At 44.5% G+C, this 21,217-nt stretch overlaps 1 protein-coding gene across 1 annotated transcript in view; it reads left to right on the top strand.

Annotated features, from left to right (window-relative positions):
* Positions 1-21,217, top strand: part of LOC107120468 (visual pigment-like receptor peropsin) — a 75,278-nt gene that overhangs the window by 18,035 nt on the left and 36,026 nt on the right. The window contains exons 3-5 of the mRNA XM_015423210.1: positions 925-973; positions 7,431-7,527; positions 11,875-12,080. Coding sequence (XP_015278696.1) covers positions 925-973; positions 7,431-7,527; positions 11,875-12,080 — 352 coding nt within the window. The remainder of the gene's footprint in view (positions 1-924; positions 974-7,430; positions 7,528-11,874; positions 12,081-21,217) is intronic.

Genomic DNA, 21,217 nt, shown 5'->3' with positions numbered 1-21,217 from the left:
GAACTCTTCTTCCCCCCCCTGCCTCAGGTCGCACCAATCTCCTTCCCCGCCCCCCGCTCCGGCGGCGAGGTCCGTGTGGCTTCCGGCCGCTCGGGCCTCCCAATCTCCTCCTCCCCCCGGCTTGGGCCCCACCAATCTCTTTCCCCCACCCCACCCCGGCTCCGGCGGCGAGGCCTGAGAGCCTTCCAGCCGCCGGCCCTCCAGTTCCCAGAGCGTTCTCTGCGCATGTGCATGGAATGCTCTTTTATTTTTTACTTTTTAGGGAATTTAAATATTTCCCCAACTTTTCATATTTTTCTGCACACCTGGGCATTGCCCCACGTGCGCAGGAAAATCTCCCTGCCCCCCAGGTGCCCCCGATGTGCGGATTTAGATATTCGCACACGGGGCGGCTTCGCTATTAGTATATAGATGAACAGTCAAGTTAAAATGCCACAAAATGGAAGAGGTACAGTTTGTGACATTTTTACACAAAACTCAAAAGAATATAAGATCAGCTCAGTGACCATTCACAACAGTGCAAGGAAGGGGATGGAAGGGGGTGTCTGTAAATACCTAGACAAAAAAAACCCATGTCATAATTTTAGAGCTAGTGAGTGGGGACCTGAAATCAGCGGGCAGTGCAGACTGTTTACTGCAAAGAAAGAGCTAATGGTATAAAAATGGGTTATTTTTGAAAATTAATTAAACACTTTAATAAACATTTTAAATAATATCTTAAAGAAAGGCACTGAGACATAATTAAATTAAATAGAGAAAACATTTCCTCACAGGCTGAATGAGTGTCATCACTGACCCCTTATTCAAAGCAACGGGTTGTCTATTAACTTCAGGGGTGATGTATTTTACCTCCTCTTTGTTTCTTGAGACCTTTGCTAAATTCAGCAACTGCATCTTATTCTTTTTTTTCTTTTCCTCTTTCAGGATGACAGTCATTATGACAGATAAAGGAAATGCTAGCTGGCAGCAACAGGTAAAAAAAACCATAGCCACTAATTTGTCCTGAAGGGTGTGGGTCGTTGTTCTTTTTAATCTTTCTGTGCCTCACTACAAACACCTAGAACTATGTCTGCTTCCTTAAGAATAAGACAAGCAGGAACAAGCCCTTCCTCTAGACAGACAGGCAGGCAGGCAGGCAGGCAGGTGAGGTGGATTAGCAATAGAGATGGTTTGAGGGAACATAATCTTGGTGATGAGCTCTGATCTGGTTTACTTATCTCTGAGAGAGCTCAAGATTTTCTTGAAATTATAGGCTAATACTCATCCCTGTTGTTCGTCATATTGCTAATGGTACACATTCTCCAAAAGCAACGTATCTGGCTTAATGGTAGAAATGCAGATTTGCAAGGAGTGAACCCATATACTATAACAATTTGCAAGAAACCCTTGACCTTCTACACTGCATTCACTGTGCTGACAACAGATACACCGTGCTGCTACCTGCCAGCTGGAAATGCCTGTAGAACTACAACATTCCACAGGAGTCACCTCCCTTCCCCTGACAATATGAACCACTTATTTCATTATTAGATTAATTATTAGAAATAAAAATGCACCCTATCTAGCTTGAACATATGAAGCGCTTTTGTAATGAATCAGATCATCCATCAAGGTCAGTATTGTCTCCTCAGACTGGCAGCAGCTCTCTAGGGTCCCAAGCAGAGGTCCTTCCCATCGCCTTCTGCCAGATCCTTTAACTGGAAGTGCCAAGGTTTGAACATGGGATCTTCTACATGCCAAGCAGATGCTCTGCCACTGAGCCACAGCCCCTATATATCTGGACTGAAAACCAGTGTTATAGTTAGGCTGAAAACTAGAAAACTGTTCATTAAATGCTCTGAATTAATGGATGAAGCTGCCTTAGACTGTGACAGAACTTTGGTCTGTCAGGGTTATTATTGTCTACTCTGACTGGCAGTTAGAACAGTGGTTCTCACTTTTTTTGAAGCAGAACCCATTTCAAGCAAATATTGTTAAATAACATAGTCACAACAACTGAAGAATTTAAATTTATCCACAGAGTTCTACAGACTTACTAGATGTCAGAAGAAGGAGGAGGAGGATTTATGCCCCACCATTCACTCAGAGTCTCAGAGCGGCTTACAAACTCCTTTCCCTTCCTCTCCCCACTACAGACACCCTGTGAGGTAGGTGGGGCTGAGAGAGCTCTGGGAAAACTGTGACTGACCCAAGATCACTCAGCTAGCTGCATGTGGAGGGGTGGGGAATCAAGCCTTGTTCTCCAGATTAGAGTCCACTGCTCTTAACCACTACACCAAACTGAATTATCCATCAGCTTTTGGGAAATCCTCTTGTCATATGCTTATATTTCATACTTATAGCAATGGTCTTCAGGACCCAGTGAGCTGCAGCCGTGTTGTAGTATGAATGGTAATATAAAGATTTTTTATATACGTTTTTTTCTTCTTCATTGTTTGTTCATATTTTGTCTTGGTTTTATGGATTTCTCTTTTAAGTAATATTTTATTAGGATGTTAGAAAGGCATGTTATATAGAAGGCTTTCCTCTTGTAGGTCTGATATTGTTAGTAGACAACATAATAGGTACAAAGTTCATAATTCTGTAGTTCTTTAGGGCAAAACCTTGCAATGTCTGGGTCAGAGAAGATTTTAGTCTCATAAGAGCATAAGAACATAAGAGACGCCAATGTTGGATCAGGCCAAAGGCCCATCCAGTCCAACACCCTGTGTCACACAGTGGCTAGAAATACCACTTGCCATCTACCTGCTCTTTCCCATGCATAATCTTATAAACCTCGATCATGTCACCCCTCAGTCGTCTTTTCTCCAAGCTAAAGAGCCCTAAGCGCTTTAACCTTTCCTCATAGGGAAAGTGTTCCAACCCTTTTATCATTCGAGTTGCCCTTTTCTGCACTTTTTCCAAAGCTATAATATCCTTTTTAAGGTGTGGTGCCCAGAACTGCACACAGTATTCCAAATGAGGTCTCACCATTGATTTATATAGGGGCATTATTATATTGGCTGATCTGTTTTCAATACCCTTCCTAATAATCCCCAGCATAGCATTGGCCTTCTTTATTGCAGTCACACACTGTCTCGACATTTTCAGTGAGTTATCCACTACAACTCCAAGATCTCTCTCTTGCTCAGTCTCTGCCAGTTCAGACCCCATCAATGTGTATTTATATTTAGGATTTTTGGCTCCAATGTGCATCACCTTGCACTTGGCCACATTGAACCCCATTTGCCATGTTGACGCCCACTCGCCCATCCTTGACAGATCCCCTTGGAGTGCCTCACAATCCTCACTGGTTTTCACCACCCTGAACAACTTTGTATCATCCGCAAATTTAGCCACTTCACTGCTTACTCCCATCTCCAAATCATTAATGAACAAGTTAAAAAGCAGTGGACCAAGTACTGATCCCTGCGGTACCCCACTGCTTACCACCCTCCACTGAGAAAATTGCCCACCTACACTCACTCTCTGTTTTCTATGAACTAGCCAGTTTTTGATCCATAAAAGGACTTGTCCTTCTATCCCATGATTTTTGAGCTTACTTAGGAGCCTTTGATGAGGAACTTTATCAAAAGCTTTCTGGAAGTCAAGGTAAATAATATCTATTGGATCCCCCTTGTCCACATGTTTGTTCACCCCCTCAAAGAACACTAACAGGTTAGTGAGACAAGATCTTCCCTTACAGAAACCGTGCTGAGTCTGCCTCAATAGGTTTTGTTCATCTATGTGCCTACTAATTCTTTCCTTAATAATGGTTTCCACCAATTTACCCGGTATCGACGTCAGACTGACTGGCCTGTAATTTCCCGGATCTCCTCTGGAACCCTTTTTAAAGATGGGAGTGACATTAGCTACCTTCCAATCCTCAGGAATGGAGGCAGATTTTAAGGAAAGATTACATATCTTTGTCAGGAGATCTACAAGTTCACATTTGAGTTCTTTCAGAACTCTCGGATGTATGCCATCTGGGCCTGGTGATTTTTCAGTTTTTAAGTTGTCTATCAGTTTTAGGACCTCCTCTCTCGTCACCTCAATCTGACTCAGGTCTTTCAACACCCCTCCTGAAATCAGTGGTTCTGGAGTGGGCAAGCACTTCTCATCTTCCACAGTGAAGACGGAGGCAAAAAATGCATTTAGCTTCTCAGCCATTTCCCTATCATCCTTCAATACTCCTTTTACCCCTTGGTCGTCCAAGGGCCCCACTGCCTCCCTGGCTGGTTTCCTGTTTCTAATGTATTTGAAGAAAGTTTTATTGTTGGTTTTTACGTTTTTTGCTATATGCTCCTCATATTCCCTTTTTGCCTGCCTGACCTCAGACTTGCATTTTATTTGCCATAGCCTGTGTTCCGTTTTATCAGCCTCACTGTGACTAGCTTTCCACTGCTTAAAGGAATTCTTTTTACTTTTTACAGCCTCCATTACTCTGTTTGTTAACCATGCAGGCTTTTTCCTATACCTTTTTGTGCCTTTCCTAACCTGCGGAATATATATTTTTTGAGCTTCTAGGATCGTAGTTTTAAATAGATCCCAAGCTTCCCCAATTGTTTTGACCCTTTCTACTTTTCCTTTCAGTTTCCTCCCCACGTGTCCCCTCATATCAGAGAAATTACCCCTTTTAAAGTTAAAAATGGTTGTGTGAGTCTTTTTGGCCAATTCTCTATTTGTACAAATGATGAACTCAACAACATTATGATCACTGTTTCCAAGCGGTGCAATCACTTTTACATCTCTCACCAGGTCTTGAGTGTTACTTAGGACCAAATCAAGGATCGCCTCTCCCCTGGTAGGTTCCGTGACCATCTGCTCCATAGCACAGTCATTTAGAGTGTCTAGAAACTCAATCTCTTTTTCCCGGCTAGAACACATATTGACCCAATCAATGTGTGGGTAGTTAAAATCACCTATTATTACACAGTGTTTTTGTCTAGTTGCTATCTTTAAGGCATTCATCATTTTATAATCCTCCTCTATCTTTTGATCTGGTGGGCGATAACAAACTCCCAGTGTTAAGTTTCCTTTTGGCCCCCCTATTTCAACCCATAGAACTTCCAGAAGCGAATCCAATTCACTTAGCCTCTCAATCTTTCTAGACTTTATACCCTCTCTGACATACAGAGCTACCCCACCTCCAACCCTTCCCCCCCTATCCTTCCGATATAATATATAACCGGGAATCACTGTGTCCCACTGATTTTCCTCATCCCACCAAGTTTCAGAAATACCCACAATGTCTATTTTTCCCTCCGACACCAAGCACTCCAACTCCCCGATTTTACCTCGGACACTTCTAGCATTTGTATAGAAACAGCTGTAATTTCCCTTACAAGTTAAGCCTGCATCCTTCCTCTTGCTATCTCGAGTCGTTGTCCGGCAGTCCATGTCACCAGCCATGGCCTCTGTGGACAATTTCAATCCACCTCCCTGTAGAAAAGCAACAGGTACCCCCTCATCTCTCTGAGATGAGCCAACCCGAACCAGAGACTTTTCATCTCCTGTCGGCTTTCCCCCAATATTCAGTTTAAAAGCTGCTCTGCCACCTTTTTGATTTTAAGTGCCAGCAGCCTGGTTCCTTCTCGGGACAAGTGGAGACCGTCTCGCCTGTACAGCTCCCTCTTGTTCCAAAAAGCATCCCAGTGCCTAACAAACTTGAAACCTTTCCCCCTACACCATTGTCTGATCCATGCATTAAGACTCCTGATCTGTGCCTGTCTCTCCAGCCCTGCACGTGGAACAGGTAGCATTTCTGAGAAAGCTACCTTGGAGGTCCTGGACCTAAGTTTCCTGCCCAGCAGCCTAAATTTCTTCTCCAGGACCTCATGACTGCATTTCCCCACATCGTTGGTGCCGACATGCACCACGACCACTGGCTCCTCCCCAGCACTATCTACCAGCCTATCTAAAACACGCGTAATGTCCACTACCTTCGCACCAGGCAGGCAAGTCAACATACGGTCAGTACGCGGGTTTGCCACCCAGCTGTCTACCTGCCTAAGGATCGAATCACCAACTACCAAGAGCCCCCCTCCCACCCTGCCCAGGGATGGTTCCTTGGTGCAAAAGAATACCCGCTCACCAGCTGGGGAAGAGGTCCCTTCTGAGGGCACATTCCCTTAGAATTCTCATATCAGTAAACAATACTTTTGTTTGGGATATGAAGAATCCTTGCCCATTGTCATTTAGGTTAGGTTAACACTTAGATTTACGTAGGTACATCTCTTTTTACATCTGGCCAATCAGAGGATTATTACTGAAATTACCACTGTCTTTTGTAACCAATTATGCTTTTTGAATATTGTTTTCTTGATGATGTCAGTCCATGTATAAAATATCATGTATTTCCTGAATATGTTCAGAATATGTTCAAGAAGAAGAAGATGAAGAAGAAGAAGAAGAAGAAGAAAGTTGTCAAATTTTGATGAGTTATTTGGTCCAATTGTTTTCCTGTTAATTGAACCATATCTCCTGAATATGCTGAGAATAAAGTAGTCAATTTTGGATGGACTATTTGGTCCAACTGTTTTCTTGTTAACTGAAATAAAACATAGATCTTCCTCTTCATTTGACTTCATTTTTGACATGGAATCTAATATGTACAACAATGTGACAGGAAGTTCCATGACATCAGAGCCATATGACAAGAAGACAAAACTACAAGCTCACCTGTATCAAGGCCAGGGCCGTGGCAGCAGGGGAACATGGACAGGAAACACAAACTGACACCATGAAATGGACAATAGTGAGGAACTATGAAGGGGCAGAGCTATGGAGGAATCCTCATCACTGCTGAATAACTTAACCTTGTTAGTCTATTGCTGTTCTCAGCATATGTAAAAATATAGGCAGGAGATAATGGCATGCTTGCTCTCTACACATGCACATTTGCAGCCGAGTTCTTCCAAACATCACCCCCCCAAAAAAATGGTGGCTCTGTAGGGGCTCATAACCCAGCAGCTCAGGTGCCACAGCCAACATCAGGGTCCTGACCTCTCTGATTGAAGACCACTGTGCTATGCTCTTGTAAATTTGCTAAGTCATTCTGGAAAGAGGTCAGTAATGTTTATCTGATTTTGCAAGGAGTAGACTGCATTTAAACACCTTTAACTTTTATTGGCATCCATTTCAGGCCAAATTCACATAATTTACCAAGAAAAGTAAAGTATATCCTTGCACATTGCAGTGCCAGGTAATTGACAAAACCCTGATTTCTTTGTCTACACAGATCACTAGTATTAATAGATAGGATTAGTAAATACAAGCAAGCTGGCAAGCCGCAAAGCTCCTTCTTGTCTCCTTAGATTTCCCTCTGCTTCATTAGTCTCAGAGCTCAGTTCCATAGAATATAGTAAACAGGGGGCATTTTTTTCCTGCTTGCTCCTAGGAAAATTCTGGGTGAGAGACTGCAGAAAATGTCTTTCTCATTGTCTCCGCAGGCTCCATGGAGGAACAACAACATTACCTTTCTGAACAGAGAAACTCCCTTCACAGAACAAGGAGAGACTATTATTGGCTTCTATCTGCTTGCTTTGGGTATGTACGGGTTGTGCTTTAGCTGTGCCCCCCCCTAAGCAGAGTTACACCTTTCTAAGTGTTAGAAGGCTGTGACTTTGCTTAGAATGTGGCACCATGAATTAAGCATTGCGAAAATAAACACGTATATAATATCTCACAGGATCTTCTACTGTGTTTATATTAAGGGCAAGGTGATAAAAATGGAAATTAATTTTCTTTATCTAAATGTATAAAACAGACATCTTTTAAAAGACAAAAATTGAAGTACCTGAAAAGGGAGGATGAGGAGAGAAAGGCTGTCAATCGAGTCACAATTCAGATAAATTTAAATACCGGCATATAAACTTGTTGGGTTATACTGATTTCAAGGGACTAATTGTCTTGAATCTAAGTACCTGTAATGAACCATGCTGCATATAATTCCAGTTGCTCTTCAGCCAAACAGAACTGAAGATTTGTTTGGCAAAGCAGATATCTTCTTTATATTGTATGCACACACATAAAAATGTATATTTGATGCTCCAGAAAGCCGGTATTGCTAGCTATGGCTAACTGAAATATATTTAAGCGCTAAAATAATTCACTTTATTAAAATGTATGCCTCTAGGGGACTAAAAAGAAACAAAATTTACACTGCGTGGCAAACTATGAAAATATGAATGTAGAAGGTGGAAGCAAACAGAATTTTAACATTGCGCAAAAAAGAAGTTTGCACTCGATTGCTCCTCATTTCAAAAGGTGCCCCTTAATACTGCGTCTCTAAAGAATACTTTTGATTCCCACTGCAGGTCATTATCATATCACAACCTTTGTATATTTTAGGAACAAGTAGGTGTGCTACTTAACACAGTTTTCTACTGTTTTGCTGCTAACAGCTTCCCAACGACACACATGTGCTTTAGGGGAGGGGTAGCCAATTTGCCTAGCAAGAACAGACTCCGTTTTCGATTCTTTACATAGCAAGACCAATTAAAATCTGACAAAATGTTTATTTATTTAGAAATATTCTATGCCACCTCTCCAGAGAACCCTCTCGAGGCAGCTCACAAAGTAAAGCATAATAAAAACCATAAAACACTATAAAGTGTGTAGTAATTAATAAACTGTTTAAAACTCTGCATTAGAAACCCAGCCAGAGCATCAAGACAGCATAAAATGCTGAGCAGCTTAAAACAAGTCCTATAAAGCAGTTCTCAGACTAGACAAATTATGTTACAAGGTAAAAAGAAAGGTTTTGTCTTGACTCCTAAAAGAGAGTTGGGACCAGGAGAGCATCCTACATGTAAGGTGCTGCTGCTGCCTGCCTTTTGTCTCCACCCACCTCATCTCTGAAGGCACAGGCACAGAGAGCAGGGCTGTTAAATACTGGGTTCAAGATGCATTATAGTGAACAGCTCTACTTTATTAAGTGATTTCAGGAACACTACAAGACAAACTCCATGGCTGCCACCCTGTTTAAATGGCATGCAAGCACCACACCCAAACACACCCCACTCCCAACAATAGGCTGTTTACATAACACTACTTCCTCATTGGTCCCTTCCAGAATCCTGGCAAACTATTGTTCCGGAGCAACAAGCTCAGCCAGTCTCAGATACTAACTCAGGGATGACCCATGCTCAGTACACAACAAGGGCTTAAGAACATAAGAAGAGCCCTGCTGGATCAGACCAATGGCCCATCTAGTCCAGCATCCTGTCTCACACAGTGGTCAACCAGTTCCTCTGGATGGCCAACAACAGAACATAGAGGCCGAGGCCTTCCCCTGATGTTTTCTCCTGGCTCTGGGATTCAGAGGCTGCCTCTGAATGTGGAGGTTCCCCTCAGTCATCATGGCATAAGGGCTTGTGAGGAACTTTACACTTCAATGTAATGAACTGGACGTCTTTGGCTATCAATCAAATTTTTATTCCGCCCTTCATCCAAGGAGAGCAGGGTGGTGGGCACAGTTCCCAGCTCAACAACAATCCTGTGGGGTTGTGTAGACTGACATAAGAAGGCTGGTCTAATATCAGGCCGCTTCAGGACTGAGTGGGGATTGGAACGAAGGGTTCCCAGTCCTAACCTGACATCCTAATAGAGTTGCCAGCTCTGGGTTGAGAAATACCTGGAGATTTTGGGGGTGGAACCTGGGGAGGGCAGGGTTTGGGGAGGGACCTCAGAGGGGTATAATGCCATACAGTCCACCCTCCAAAGCAGCCATTTAGGGCTGTCAAGTGGGGGCGGGTAAACCCCCGCTTCGGAGGCCCGATTTCTGCCACCGCGGAATCGGGCCCTGGGGGGAACTCCGCCCCCCGAAGCACAGCGTGGCTGCGTCACCAGAGGTGATGCAACCACGTCAATCACATTGGGGGCGTGGCCCCGATTGTCGGAGGGAAAACGGCCACGGCTTCAATGTGATCAACATTGTGCGTCACTTCCAGTGTTGTGCTGGCAGCGCTCACTTTGCGCACACGTCGAGGGACAGCTCCCGGAGCCCGCCGAGGCTCCCCCACCGGTAAGACAAATTCCCTTGGCACCCCTACAGCCATTTCCTCCAGGGGAACTGGAGACCAGTTGTAATACCGGGAGATCTCCAGCCACCACCTGGAGACTAGCAGTCCTATTACAATATCTCTTACACTGACTACCCAGAGCTAGTCAATTGCCCAGCACTTAGGTAGAAAATCCTATAGCTAAATCATCAATGTATTTATATTTTTATTTTATAATATATAAAAGATCTCTAAAAATCCAGAGGATTCCACAGAACCAATAGCAAGGTTTCCCCCTTAATGTTGGTTCATTACCATCACTGCCAGCATGAGGCTAAAAACTACAGACATGCCAATAAGAGCTGCTAATTTTAGTGTCATTAGTGCACTGTTTTTAGTGGAATGTGCCAGTACTTAACGCTGTAATAAAGCCTGGCGGTGACTCTGATGCACCGTAGCTACTGGATACTTGCGAGCAAGAGCACACTTTTCTTATTTTGAATTTTTTTACTGTCCACTGGCACACAGGTGTTTTCACCTGGCTTGAACCACTTATTCGATGCCATGCCAAAGTCTCTCCCAAGGCCTCTGGAACATTATAGCTGTGGTATGTAAAGGCTGTTCTTCAGCTCTAATGAGGGGTGAAATAGTTGCACATCAACAGCCCATAAGCCAATTTGAACCATTAAAGCTGTGGCACCTGGAGTCAGAAATGGGGGAAAGCTATAAGACTCTCCAGTCCACTTGTTCTCCATAGCTAGCAAGAAGTTTTAGAAGGCAGGAAAGAAATGGAGGGATTTTCAGTAACAAGTAGTTTTTATTGTATTTATTTTATTTATTTTTAAATATATTCAAAAGGGAATTAGATAAGCATATGGAGCAGAGGTCCATCAGTGGCTATTAGCCACAAGGTATAGCTAGGGGCTCTGGGGCAAGTGATGCTCTGTCTTCTTGGTGCTTGGGGGGGGGTCAACAGTGGGAGGGCTTCTAATGTCCTGGCCCCACTGCTGGACCTCCTGATGGCACTGGTATTTCTGGCCACTGTGTGACACAGAGTGTTGGACTGGATGGGCCTTTGGCCTGATCCAACATTGGCGTCTCTTATGTTCTTATGTTCTTATGATGGTGGCGGCGGCTCCTACTCAAAAGCCTGGCGGAAGAGCTCCGTTTTACAGGCCCTGCGAAACTGAACCAGGTCACTAAAGACTAGGAAACTTCCACAAGCTATCTCCATGCACCTCTTATGCTAGCAAAAAGTGAGGGGACTAGGGTTATGGGATGGATCCTACCCCTGTCCTACCTCTCCACTAAGTAAAGTCTGAAGTCTTTCTCCAGGCTGGGATTTTCTGCAACTTAAGTGGCTCATCCTCCAAAGAAGAACTACTTCAGTTAGAGGAAGTCTCTTGAGACTGGAGGAAGGGTGGATCCACACCACTGTCTGGATCCACGCCACAAGTAATCAGGGAAGCAGCAAGTCCCGTTAGAAACAAAACAGCTAGTTTCCAGAAAAAAGGTTTCAAGCTGATTTTGCATAGAGCCAGTCTCAGCCAAGGCAAATTTTGGTTAAACGGCCGGCTGCCCACCTCAATACTGCAAAGAAATGTGTCTAACGAGGGCCTTCTCAGATACTTCCTTATCTAAGTCCATATGAGAAGGTAGCCCTCCAGGTATCCCTTCAGGTATCCCATTTAGGGCTTTGAAGCTCAAACACAGCCCTTTGAATTATGTTCAGAAACTAATACTAATGCAAGATTAGTGTGATGATTTTAGCAGCTAGTCCCATATGACAACTAGGTAGGTGCATTTTAAGTGAAGTTTCCATCACCTGTTCAAAGACAGCTCCACCTAGATTGTATAATAGTAGTCTAGACCATTTCATTTTCTATTCCAGGTTGGATGTCTTGGTTTGGAAACAGCATTGTGATTTTTGTGTTGTACAAGCAGCGAGCTGTCCTGCAGCCCACAGACTACCTAACCTTCAACCTGGCTATATCTGATGCTAGTATCTCTGTCTTTGGTTATTCCCGGGGCATCATTGAAATCTTCAATGTATTCAGAGATGATGGATTTCTTATAACATCAATATGGACTTGTCAGGTAAGAACTCGATACTGGTGGGTAATGAAGCGGGGAAAGATATCTATTGTAGAACGCATGGCACAGAGCAGCCATAATGCTGCTGATCTCCCCTCCTCTGTCCTCCCTGCTCTAGTGCAAAGTCATTCCTTTCTTCCTTTCCTTGACAAAACCTGGTTAGCGTTTACCATAGTTGGGATACATGTGATGGCTGGACTGCATTTCGCAAACATACTTTTCAGATTCTGTTGTGACAATCTTTGTCCATATGTTGCTTATACGGTCTACAGGTCCATATGTTGCTTATACAGTCTACAGGTCTGGCCCTCCCCTTAGTTTTGCCAACCTCCAGGTGGCACTTGGAGATCTCCAAGATCAGTTCTCCTGGAGACAATGGCTGCTTTGGCAGTGGAATCTATGGCATTATACCCTGCTGAGGTTTCTCCCCACCCCAAACCCTGCCCTCTCCAGGTTCTACCCCTCAAATCTACAGGTATTCCCCAACCCAGAATTGGAAGCCCTGTAACTGGCTATGGAATTGCTTTTCAGACTCTTGGAACCCAGAAGACATGGCATAGGAGGAAGTATTTTTCTACCTTAGCTGCCACTGCATAACCCCAAATCAACATAAGTCAGGGGTGGAGGGAAGCGTACCTATAACCATGCAGCTCTCCTCCCATACTACCCACTTGGGGCAGCAAAATGACTTGAGACAGCCCTGCCTTATAGCTAAGAAGAAGGAAATAAAGATGCCTCTATTTTCCCTTTCCCTTCGCCACCCCACCAGCCACAGCTGGGGCACTCACCTGGAGCTTCTTTCTAGAGCTCATTGTATTTTTTCCTACAACAAGCCTTACTTGGACTGCAACAGTACATGCTTTGGGCCACCATCCTGTACAATAAGCACTGGATAACCACTTAAGCAACAGAACTGTCTCTCTTTTGGCAAAATGCTATTATATGGATTAATCATTTACACCCCACTGGCTCTATTATTCCATAAAACCTGCTATAAATTCTCATAGTTATATCATTTACTAATGAAAACCTGTATGGTGTGGTAGATTGGAAGAACATGCTAAATAAATATGTGGCTGATAAAATATTTCATACGAATGTTAATCAATGGACAGTTGCAAATATTTCATGAAAATCAATGCATGTACATTACAGAGTTATAAGAACACAGCATACATCAGAAGTCCCTTATCCTTATTTATCAAGGAACCCTGTGGATTTTAAATTAAAGAAGAAACTTAACAGGGGAGAGGTGATCCTGGATTTGGTCCTAAGTAATGCCCAAGACCTGGTGAGAGATGTAAAAGTTATTGCACCGCTTGGGAACAGTGATCATAATGTTCTTGAGTTTAACATTTGTATAAATAGGCAGTTGCCCCAAAAGACTGACACCGCCACTTTTAACTTTAAAGGGGGTAACTTCTCTGATATGAGGGGACACATGAGGAAGAAACTGAAAGGAAAAGTAGAAAGGGTCAAAACCATTGGGGAAGCTTGGAGATTATTTAAAACTACAATCCTAGAAGCTCAGAAAAAATATATACCACAGGTTAGGAAAGGTCCAAATAGGTCTGGAAAAAAGCCTGAATGGTTAACAAACAAAGTAATGGAAGCTGCAAAAGGTAAGAAGGATTCCCTTAAGCAGTTGAAAGTTAGTCTCAGTGAGGTTGATAAAAGGGAACACAGGCTGTGGCAAATAAAATGCAGGTCTATGATCAGGCAGGCAAAAAGGGATTATGAAGAGCATATAGCAAAAAACATAAACACCAACAATAAAACTTTCTTCAAATACATTAGAAGCATACATCCAAGAGTTCATGTCTGGCTCGAGGTCAGTGATTATACTGTCGTGGTTGTCAAGGACATCAAGGTCTTTCTTGTATAGTTCTTCTGTGTATTCTTGCCATCCTTTCCTAATCTCTTCTGCTTCTGTTAGGTCCCTACCGTTTTTGTCCTTTATCATGGCCAGCTTTGCCTGGAACGCTCCCTTAATTTCTCCAATTTTCTTGAAGAGATCTCTAGTCCTTCCCATTCTATTGTTTTCCTCTATTACTTTGCACTGTTCATTCAGGAAGGCCTCCTCATCTCTCCTTGCTGTTCTCTGGAAATCTGCATTCAGTTGGGTAAATCTTTCCTTTTCGCCTTTGCCTTTCGCTTTCCTTCTTTCCTCTGCTATTTGTAAAGCCTCATCAGAAAGCCACTTTGCTTTCTTGCATTTCTTTTTCTTTGGGATGGTGGTGATTGCTGCCTCCTGTACAATGTCACGAACCTCCGTCCATAGTTCTTCAGGCACTCTATCTATCAAATCCAGACCCTTGAATCTATTCTTCACCTCTACTGTATATTCATCAGGGATGCGATCTAGGTCAAACCTGAATGGCCTAGTGGTTTTCCCAATTTTCTTCAGTTTAAGTCTGAATTTTGCAATGAGTAGCTCATGATCTGAACCACAGTCAGCACCAGGTCTTGTTTTTACTGACTGGATAGAGCTTCTCCATCTTTGACTGCAAATTATATAGTCAATCTGATTTCGGTGTTGCCCATCTGGTGATGTCCATGTGTAGAGTCGCCTCTTAGGTTGTTGGAAAAGGGTGTTCGCTATGACCAGTGTGTTCTCTTGACAAAACTCTGTTAACCTTTGCCCTGCTTCATTTTGCTTTCCAAGGCCAAACTTGTCTGTTATTCCAGTTACCTTTTCACTTCCTACTTTAGCATTCCAGTCCCCTATGATGATGAGGACATCATTTTTTGGTGTTAATTCTAGGAGGTGTTGTAGGTCTTCATAGAACCGGTCCACTTCAGCCTCTTCTGCATCAGTGGTTGGGGCATAGACTTGGATTACTGTGATGTTGAATGGTGTGCCTTGGAATCGGACCGAGATCATTCTGTCATTTTTGAGATTGTATCCCAGTACTGACTTTTGCACTCTCTTGTTGACTATAAAGGCCACACCATTTTTTCTACGAGATTCCTGGCCACAGTAGTAGATATAATGGTCTTCTGAGTTAAATTCGCCCATTCCTGTCCACTTTAGTTCACTGATTCCTAGGATATCGATGTTCAGTCTTGCCATCTCATTTTTGACCACGTCAAGCTTACCTTGATTCATAGATCTTACATTCCAGGTTCCTATGTAGTATTGTTCTTTGCAGCATCGGACTTTCCTTTCACCATCAGACACATCCACAACTGAGCGTCCTTTCGGCTTTGGCCCAGCCGCTTCACTCTTTCTGGGGTTACTTGTACTTGTCCTCTGCTCTTCCTCAGTAGCATATTGGACACCTTCCGACCTGAGGGGCTCATCTTCCGGCGTCATATCTTTTAGCCTTTTGATACTGTCCATGGGGTTTTTGGAGGGTAGAGTCTATGGCATTGTACCTGTCCTGGAGGTGGCAACCCTATCTCCTTCCCAGCAAACCATCAATGTACCGTTATCTACCCCTCTGACTTCAGCTTTCCATCTCCCACCCAGACCTGGAGCCTCTACCTAGGAAAACTACAGTCTTTCTCCTCCTCAGTGGGGACCCAAGCAGAAGGGGAAGCAACCTCAGCAGGGTATAATGAATCTCAGTCCACCCTGCAAAGCAGCCATTTTCTCCAGGGGAACTGATCTCTGCTGTCTGGAGAGCAATCGTAATTCTGAGTGATCTCCAGCCCTCACCCGGAGAATGGCAGCAATGGTTCCCCAGGAGGAAATGGCTGGTTTGGAGGGTGGAGTCTATAGCATTGTACCTGTCTGAGGTCCCTCTTCTCCTCAAACCCCACCCACTCCAAGCTCCATCCCTCAAATTTCCAGGAATTTCCCAACCTGGAGGTGGCAACCCTATCTCCTTCACAGCCAACTATCAACCGACCGTTATCTGCCCCCTGACTTCAGCTTTCCATCTCCTTCCCACCTGCAGCTGTCTGGAGAGTTCTTATTCCATGTCCATTTTACTTAGAACAATTCAAACACCATAAACACCACAACAGACCATGCATATCTGTCTCGTTTCGTATTCACATTTTGTCAAAGTGGGTAGCATTGAAATTCCTATGTAATTAATTTATTTAGCAAACACTCTGGCCATTTCTCATAGTAACAATCTTCAATTCCACTAGTGCAATGGTGTTTGAATTGTTCTAAGTAAAATGGACATGGAATAAGAACTCTCCAGACAGCTGCAGGTGGGAAGGAGATGGAAAGCTGAAGTCAGGGGGCAGATAACGGTCGGTTGATAGTTGGCTGTGAAGGAGATAGGGTTGCCACCTCCAGGTTGGGAAATTCCTGGAAATTTGAGGGATGGAGCTTGGAGTGGGTGGGGTTTGAGGAGAAGAGGGACCTCAGACAGGTACAATGCTATAGACTCCACCCTCCAAACCAGCCATTTCCTCCTGGGGAACCATTGCTGCCATTCTCCGGGTGAGGGCTGGAGATCACTCAGAATTACGATTGCTCTCCAGACAGCAGAGATCAGTTCCCCTGGAGAAAATGGCTGCTTTGCAGGGTGGACTGAGATTCATTATACCCTGCTGAGGTTGCTTCCCCTTCTGCTTGGGTCCCCACTGAGGAGGAGAAAGACTGTAGTTTTCCTAGGTAGAGGCTCCAGGTCTGGGTGGGAGATGGAAAGCTGAAGTCAGAGGGGTAGATAACGGTACATTGATGGTTTGCTGGGAAGGAGATAGGGTTGCCACCTCCAGGACAGGTACAATGCCATAGACTCTACCCTCCAAACCAGCCATTTCCTCCTGGGGAACCATTTTTGTCAATCTCCACGGGAGGGCTGGATATCACTCAGAATTATAACTGTAGATAGCAGAGATCAGTTCCCCTGGAGAAAATGGTAAGCTCCGTGTCATTATACCCTGCTGAGGTTGCCACAGCAAATTGATGCTAAGTGCCCAAGGCCAGGGCACCCACCCAGATCCTCTTTCTAGAGTCGTCGTATTTATTTCCACAATGGGCTTTATTCCTAGTAAATGATACTTCTCAAGCTTTGGGGAAAATGTTACATAATTTGCAGGCTACAGAGAAAGCTGCAATGCAGAATCGTAGGGCCATAGATTTTCTTCTTTTACGTGCTAATCATGGCTGTGAAGAATTTTAAGGGATGCGTTGTCCAAATCTTAGTGATCATTCCAGGTCCATTGAAAGCCGTATTAAAGATTTAAAAGACTTAACACATAAAGTGACTATTTCAGATAATAAGTGGTGGAATGATTGGTTTGGGGATTGGTTCAGTGTTTTAGGAGCAACTAGAAAAACATTCTTTGTTTTTATTTTTCTTGGTATTTTACTTATTTTTGGATTTTGCCTTTGTATACAGTGCTTTCCTTTTCGTTTTAATTGTTGTAAAACATCATTGTCACCGCCTGCTCCCTCTGGGAACAGAATCATGATGATGTGATTACCACACAGAGGTTTTTAATGATAGCAATGAGCCTAAATATGATCACTGTACCCAGGGCCGGGCCGAGGTGTTTCTGCGCCCTACGTGAGGCTAGCTTGTGGCATCCATGCCCCCCAGCAAGGATGCCAAACTCCCAGTGGGGCCTGGAGACCTCTCAGAAACATGCCCAGAAGGGGGGGTGCCGGGTGCCACAAGCTAGCCTTGTTGGTCTCTAAGGGGGTCCTGGATTCGAATCTGACTCTTCTGGGACACAGCTCCCCTCCCAAAATAGACCCACGGCCCCTGAAGGGGGGGGAAAGAGCCGCCCAACCAGTGCAAGTGCCCCCCGCCTAACAGGTCTCCTCCTCTGGTTAAGTTTTCTCCCCGGCACAAACTTTCCAGCTAGCCTGGAGGAGGGGTGGCAGCAATCAACCCTGCCTCGAAGCGAGGCTGAGTGCGGGGCCGGGGCTGGTGGGAGCTTTTCTTCAGGGCATCCTGGGGGTGGTGGCGGCGGTGGCAGTGCTTGGAGGGACTGGCAAGCTAGGCCGGGCTGGGGGGGCACCCTGGCTGGTGCTGCACAAAAGCGCACGGTGGAGGCGTGCACGGGCTACTCACAGGGCAGCGATGAGCTGGGGCCAGGCCAAGGCAGGCAGGCGGGCCCAGCCATGGGCGGCACAGTCGATGGCGCAGGTGGTGGGCGAATCCCAGGCAGGCTCCAACAAGCACAGATGGGTCTCGCCCACCCCCTGAGGACCTCCTCGGCCTTCTCTGGCCCACCTATGGGCTTCCGGTGGCCACCGCTGGCATGTGTGTGCACTCTTTGCTCGGCATGCATCTGCGTCGGCAGCCGCTGCCGCCGCCCTGAGGAGAGTAACTGGAAGATTATTCATATACTTATATTTGTCTGGTTTTATAAATTTTGATATTAAGATTTTATTAGGATTTAATAAGAGTCTATTAAGTTGTAAGGCCTTTGTAGGTTAGAGTGTCTTTTTAGCTGATGCTAGCAGACAAGAAGTAAACCGTTTTTTCCCAAGTTGCTTGGATGGAATAGCTGTGTTAGCTGTCTGGTAGTTCTAATAGGTCTTAGAAGGGATAGTGGAGGATGGGCTTTCTAACAGAGGTATTTGCTTGACTTTTTACTCTAAGTATAGGGTTCATGGTTTTAGTTATTTAGGGTAAAACTTTGCAGTGTCTGGATTAACAAGGGCTTTAGCTCCTTATCTGAAAACAACACTTTTTGCTTGGGTTTAGAAAATCCTGCGGTGGCTCAGAGGTTAAGACACTGAGCTGCAGACCAGAAGGTCTGTAGCTCAGCAGTTCGAGACCCTAGTGCTGAGTGACGGAGTGAGCTCCCATCTCTGGCCCCAGCTCCTGCCAACCTAGCAGTTCGAAACAAGAAATTGCAAGTAGGTACCACTTCGGTGGGAAGGTAGCAGCATTCCATGTGCCTTGGCATTTAGTCATGCCGGCCACATGACCATGGAAACATCTTCGGACAGCACTGGCTCTTCGGCTTGGAAACAGAGATGAGCACCGCCCCCCTAGAGTCGGATTCAACTGGCTTTCGAGCAAGGGAAACCTTGGCTTTAACCTTTAGAGAATATTTGGGTAATTAGGTTAAACAAACATTTAAGATATCATGTAGTCACACCTTTTGCTGTGACTGACCAATGAATGTATACCTACTCAAATGATGCTCTGCCATTTGTAACCAATTATGATTTTTGTATGTTATCTTTTGCCTATGTCATTTTGGGTATAAACCTTCATGTACTTCCTTATATTGTTCAGAAAGCAGTCAATTTTTGACAGGCAATTTTGGCCTCACTGTTTTCCAGTATTTCTTGCAACAAAACACCTAAAGAACTTTTCTCCTCTCTAAAGCTTCACTTGTGTGTTCTTTTTGGGCTTGGGAACATCCGAGCCATATTTGTGGAACAATAGGGTGCCAACAGGGGGAGGCTCTGTTTCTAAGCCTTCTTGGAGAATTTTGTTGGAGGCTTGAGGAAACAGGATGCCTGACTAGGGCCCCTGCCACACGGGCAGGAAACTGCAGAGGAGAAGTGTGGCTGTTTGCCCCGGGGCAAACTAACATGCAGTAAAGCGATCAGACCTACTGTGGAGGTTCTGTGGAGGTACTGTGGAGGTTCCATGGCAAGGGAGAGGTGCCGATCACAACACACGCCTGCGCGCAATGAAGAAGCGCGCGGCGCGGCGAACTGGTTTTCTTTTTTTGTGTACACTACGAATGCGCATGCTCCGTTGGGTGCGTGTGCGCATCCACGGAGACGTGGGGGGAAAAAAACCCTTTTCCGCAAGGGGACATGGGCGGGCGCCGGATACCACCGGAAACGCGAGAGATCGTGACCGGAAACTCCGCTTGTCTTCTGTATCTCTTGCGTGGCTAATGTTGCGTGTGACCGCGGCCTTGGTAAACTATTGGTCTGACCCAGCTGCAGCAGAGCTTTTCTTGTAATCTCAAATCAGAGCTGTCTCCAGAAAATGACTAACCATATAGCAAAACCCAAGGTTCATAAAATATTCAAGTAACATTCCTTCCAAGATATGGCTCTTGGGAACAGATTCAGGATTAGGACTGAATCTCCAGATATAGAGTCTGAAAGGATTCTGTCTGGAATCTAAGACATAGGAAAATAGGATCAAAACGTTATAGAAACTAGATTAAGATGTTTCTAATTTAGGTGTTTCTAATTTATTCAGACAATCCAGGACTACATATATTAAAACCAGAGACTACTGAAGCCAGTGTTGGCTTATCAAAAAATATTTTCTTGCTAGCCAGCTTAATTCTTAGTGCTGAAGATACAAAATGGACTTTACCAGAAATCATCCAAGGTGTAAACTTAAAGCCACACTTTTTAGTATTTTTGCTTTCCATAATTACACACACACACACACACACCATTTCTATAGCTCAGACACAGTATGTGGCAAAAAAGGTGTAAGAATGTTAATGTCACAAGGACTGCTTGGAAATTACAGGAAGACAGGAATTACAACAGGAGAGAAAGGAAATATGCAACAAATCAAGTGCAGATCAAGTGGCATTGCAAAAAAAATAGCAAACAACAACAGCTGACTCAAACCTAGAAATGCCTCTGAAATGGCAGGCTCAGACCGATTTCCCACAAGCCGCTGCTCCACCCTCACTCTTCCCTTCCCCCGATCATATGTGTCAATTTCCCACTATTTGCTGTGTGGCTGCATTTTGCCCCGCAGCTTCACCCGATTTTTCCCGCCTCTACTCGATCCTGTTTTTTTGAGGATCAAGTAGAGGCAGGGGAAATCGGGCGATGCTGTGGGGCAAAATGCAGCCGCGCAGCAAATAGTTGGAAATTGACACATACGATTGGGGGAAAGGGAAGAGCGAGGGTGGAGCAGCGACTTGTGGGAAATCGGTCTCAGCAGGCATTTTCCTCTAAGAGTAATTACGTTATTTGTGAGGGGAAGGAAGAACCTAAGGATACAGTGCTTGTATACCTTTTGAAAAGACTCAGCTTCTGGAGATTTTTTTAAATTGATCTAATTTACTGGCTCCTCAAAAGCAGTCATGTTAAACTACGAAAGGAGAAAGCAGCCTGTGGCAATTTATATCCTGGTGCCACAGGCCAACACAGCCATGCTTATGCCCATTTCTTTCAGTGAGTTTAAATGTGCCTAATGCTGTTTTACATTGTGGCAAAACTACTTTATTGTTAACCAGAGCTTTTGTGATTCCACACATCTTAATTACTAGGCAAACTACTA

Source organism: Gekko japonicus, unplaced genomic scaffold (genome assembly GCF_001447785.1).
Source record: "Gekko japonicus isolate JY-2015 unplaced genomic scaffold, Gekko_japonicus_V1.1 scaffold574, whole genome shotgun sequence".
NCBI lineage: Eukaryota > Metazoa > Chordata > Lepidosauria > Squamata > Gekkonidae > Gekko > Gekko japonicus.
This window is presented reverse-complemented; position numbering and strand designations above follow the sequence as displayed.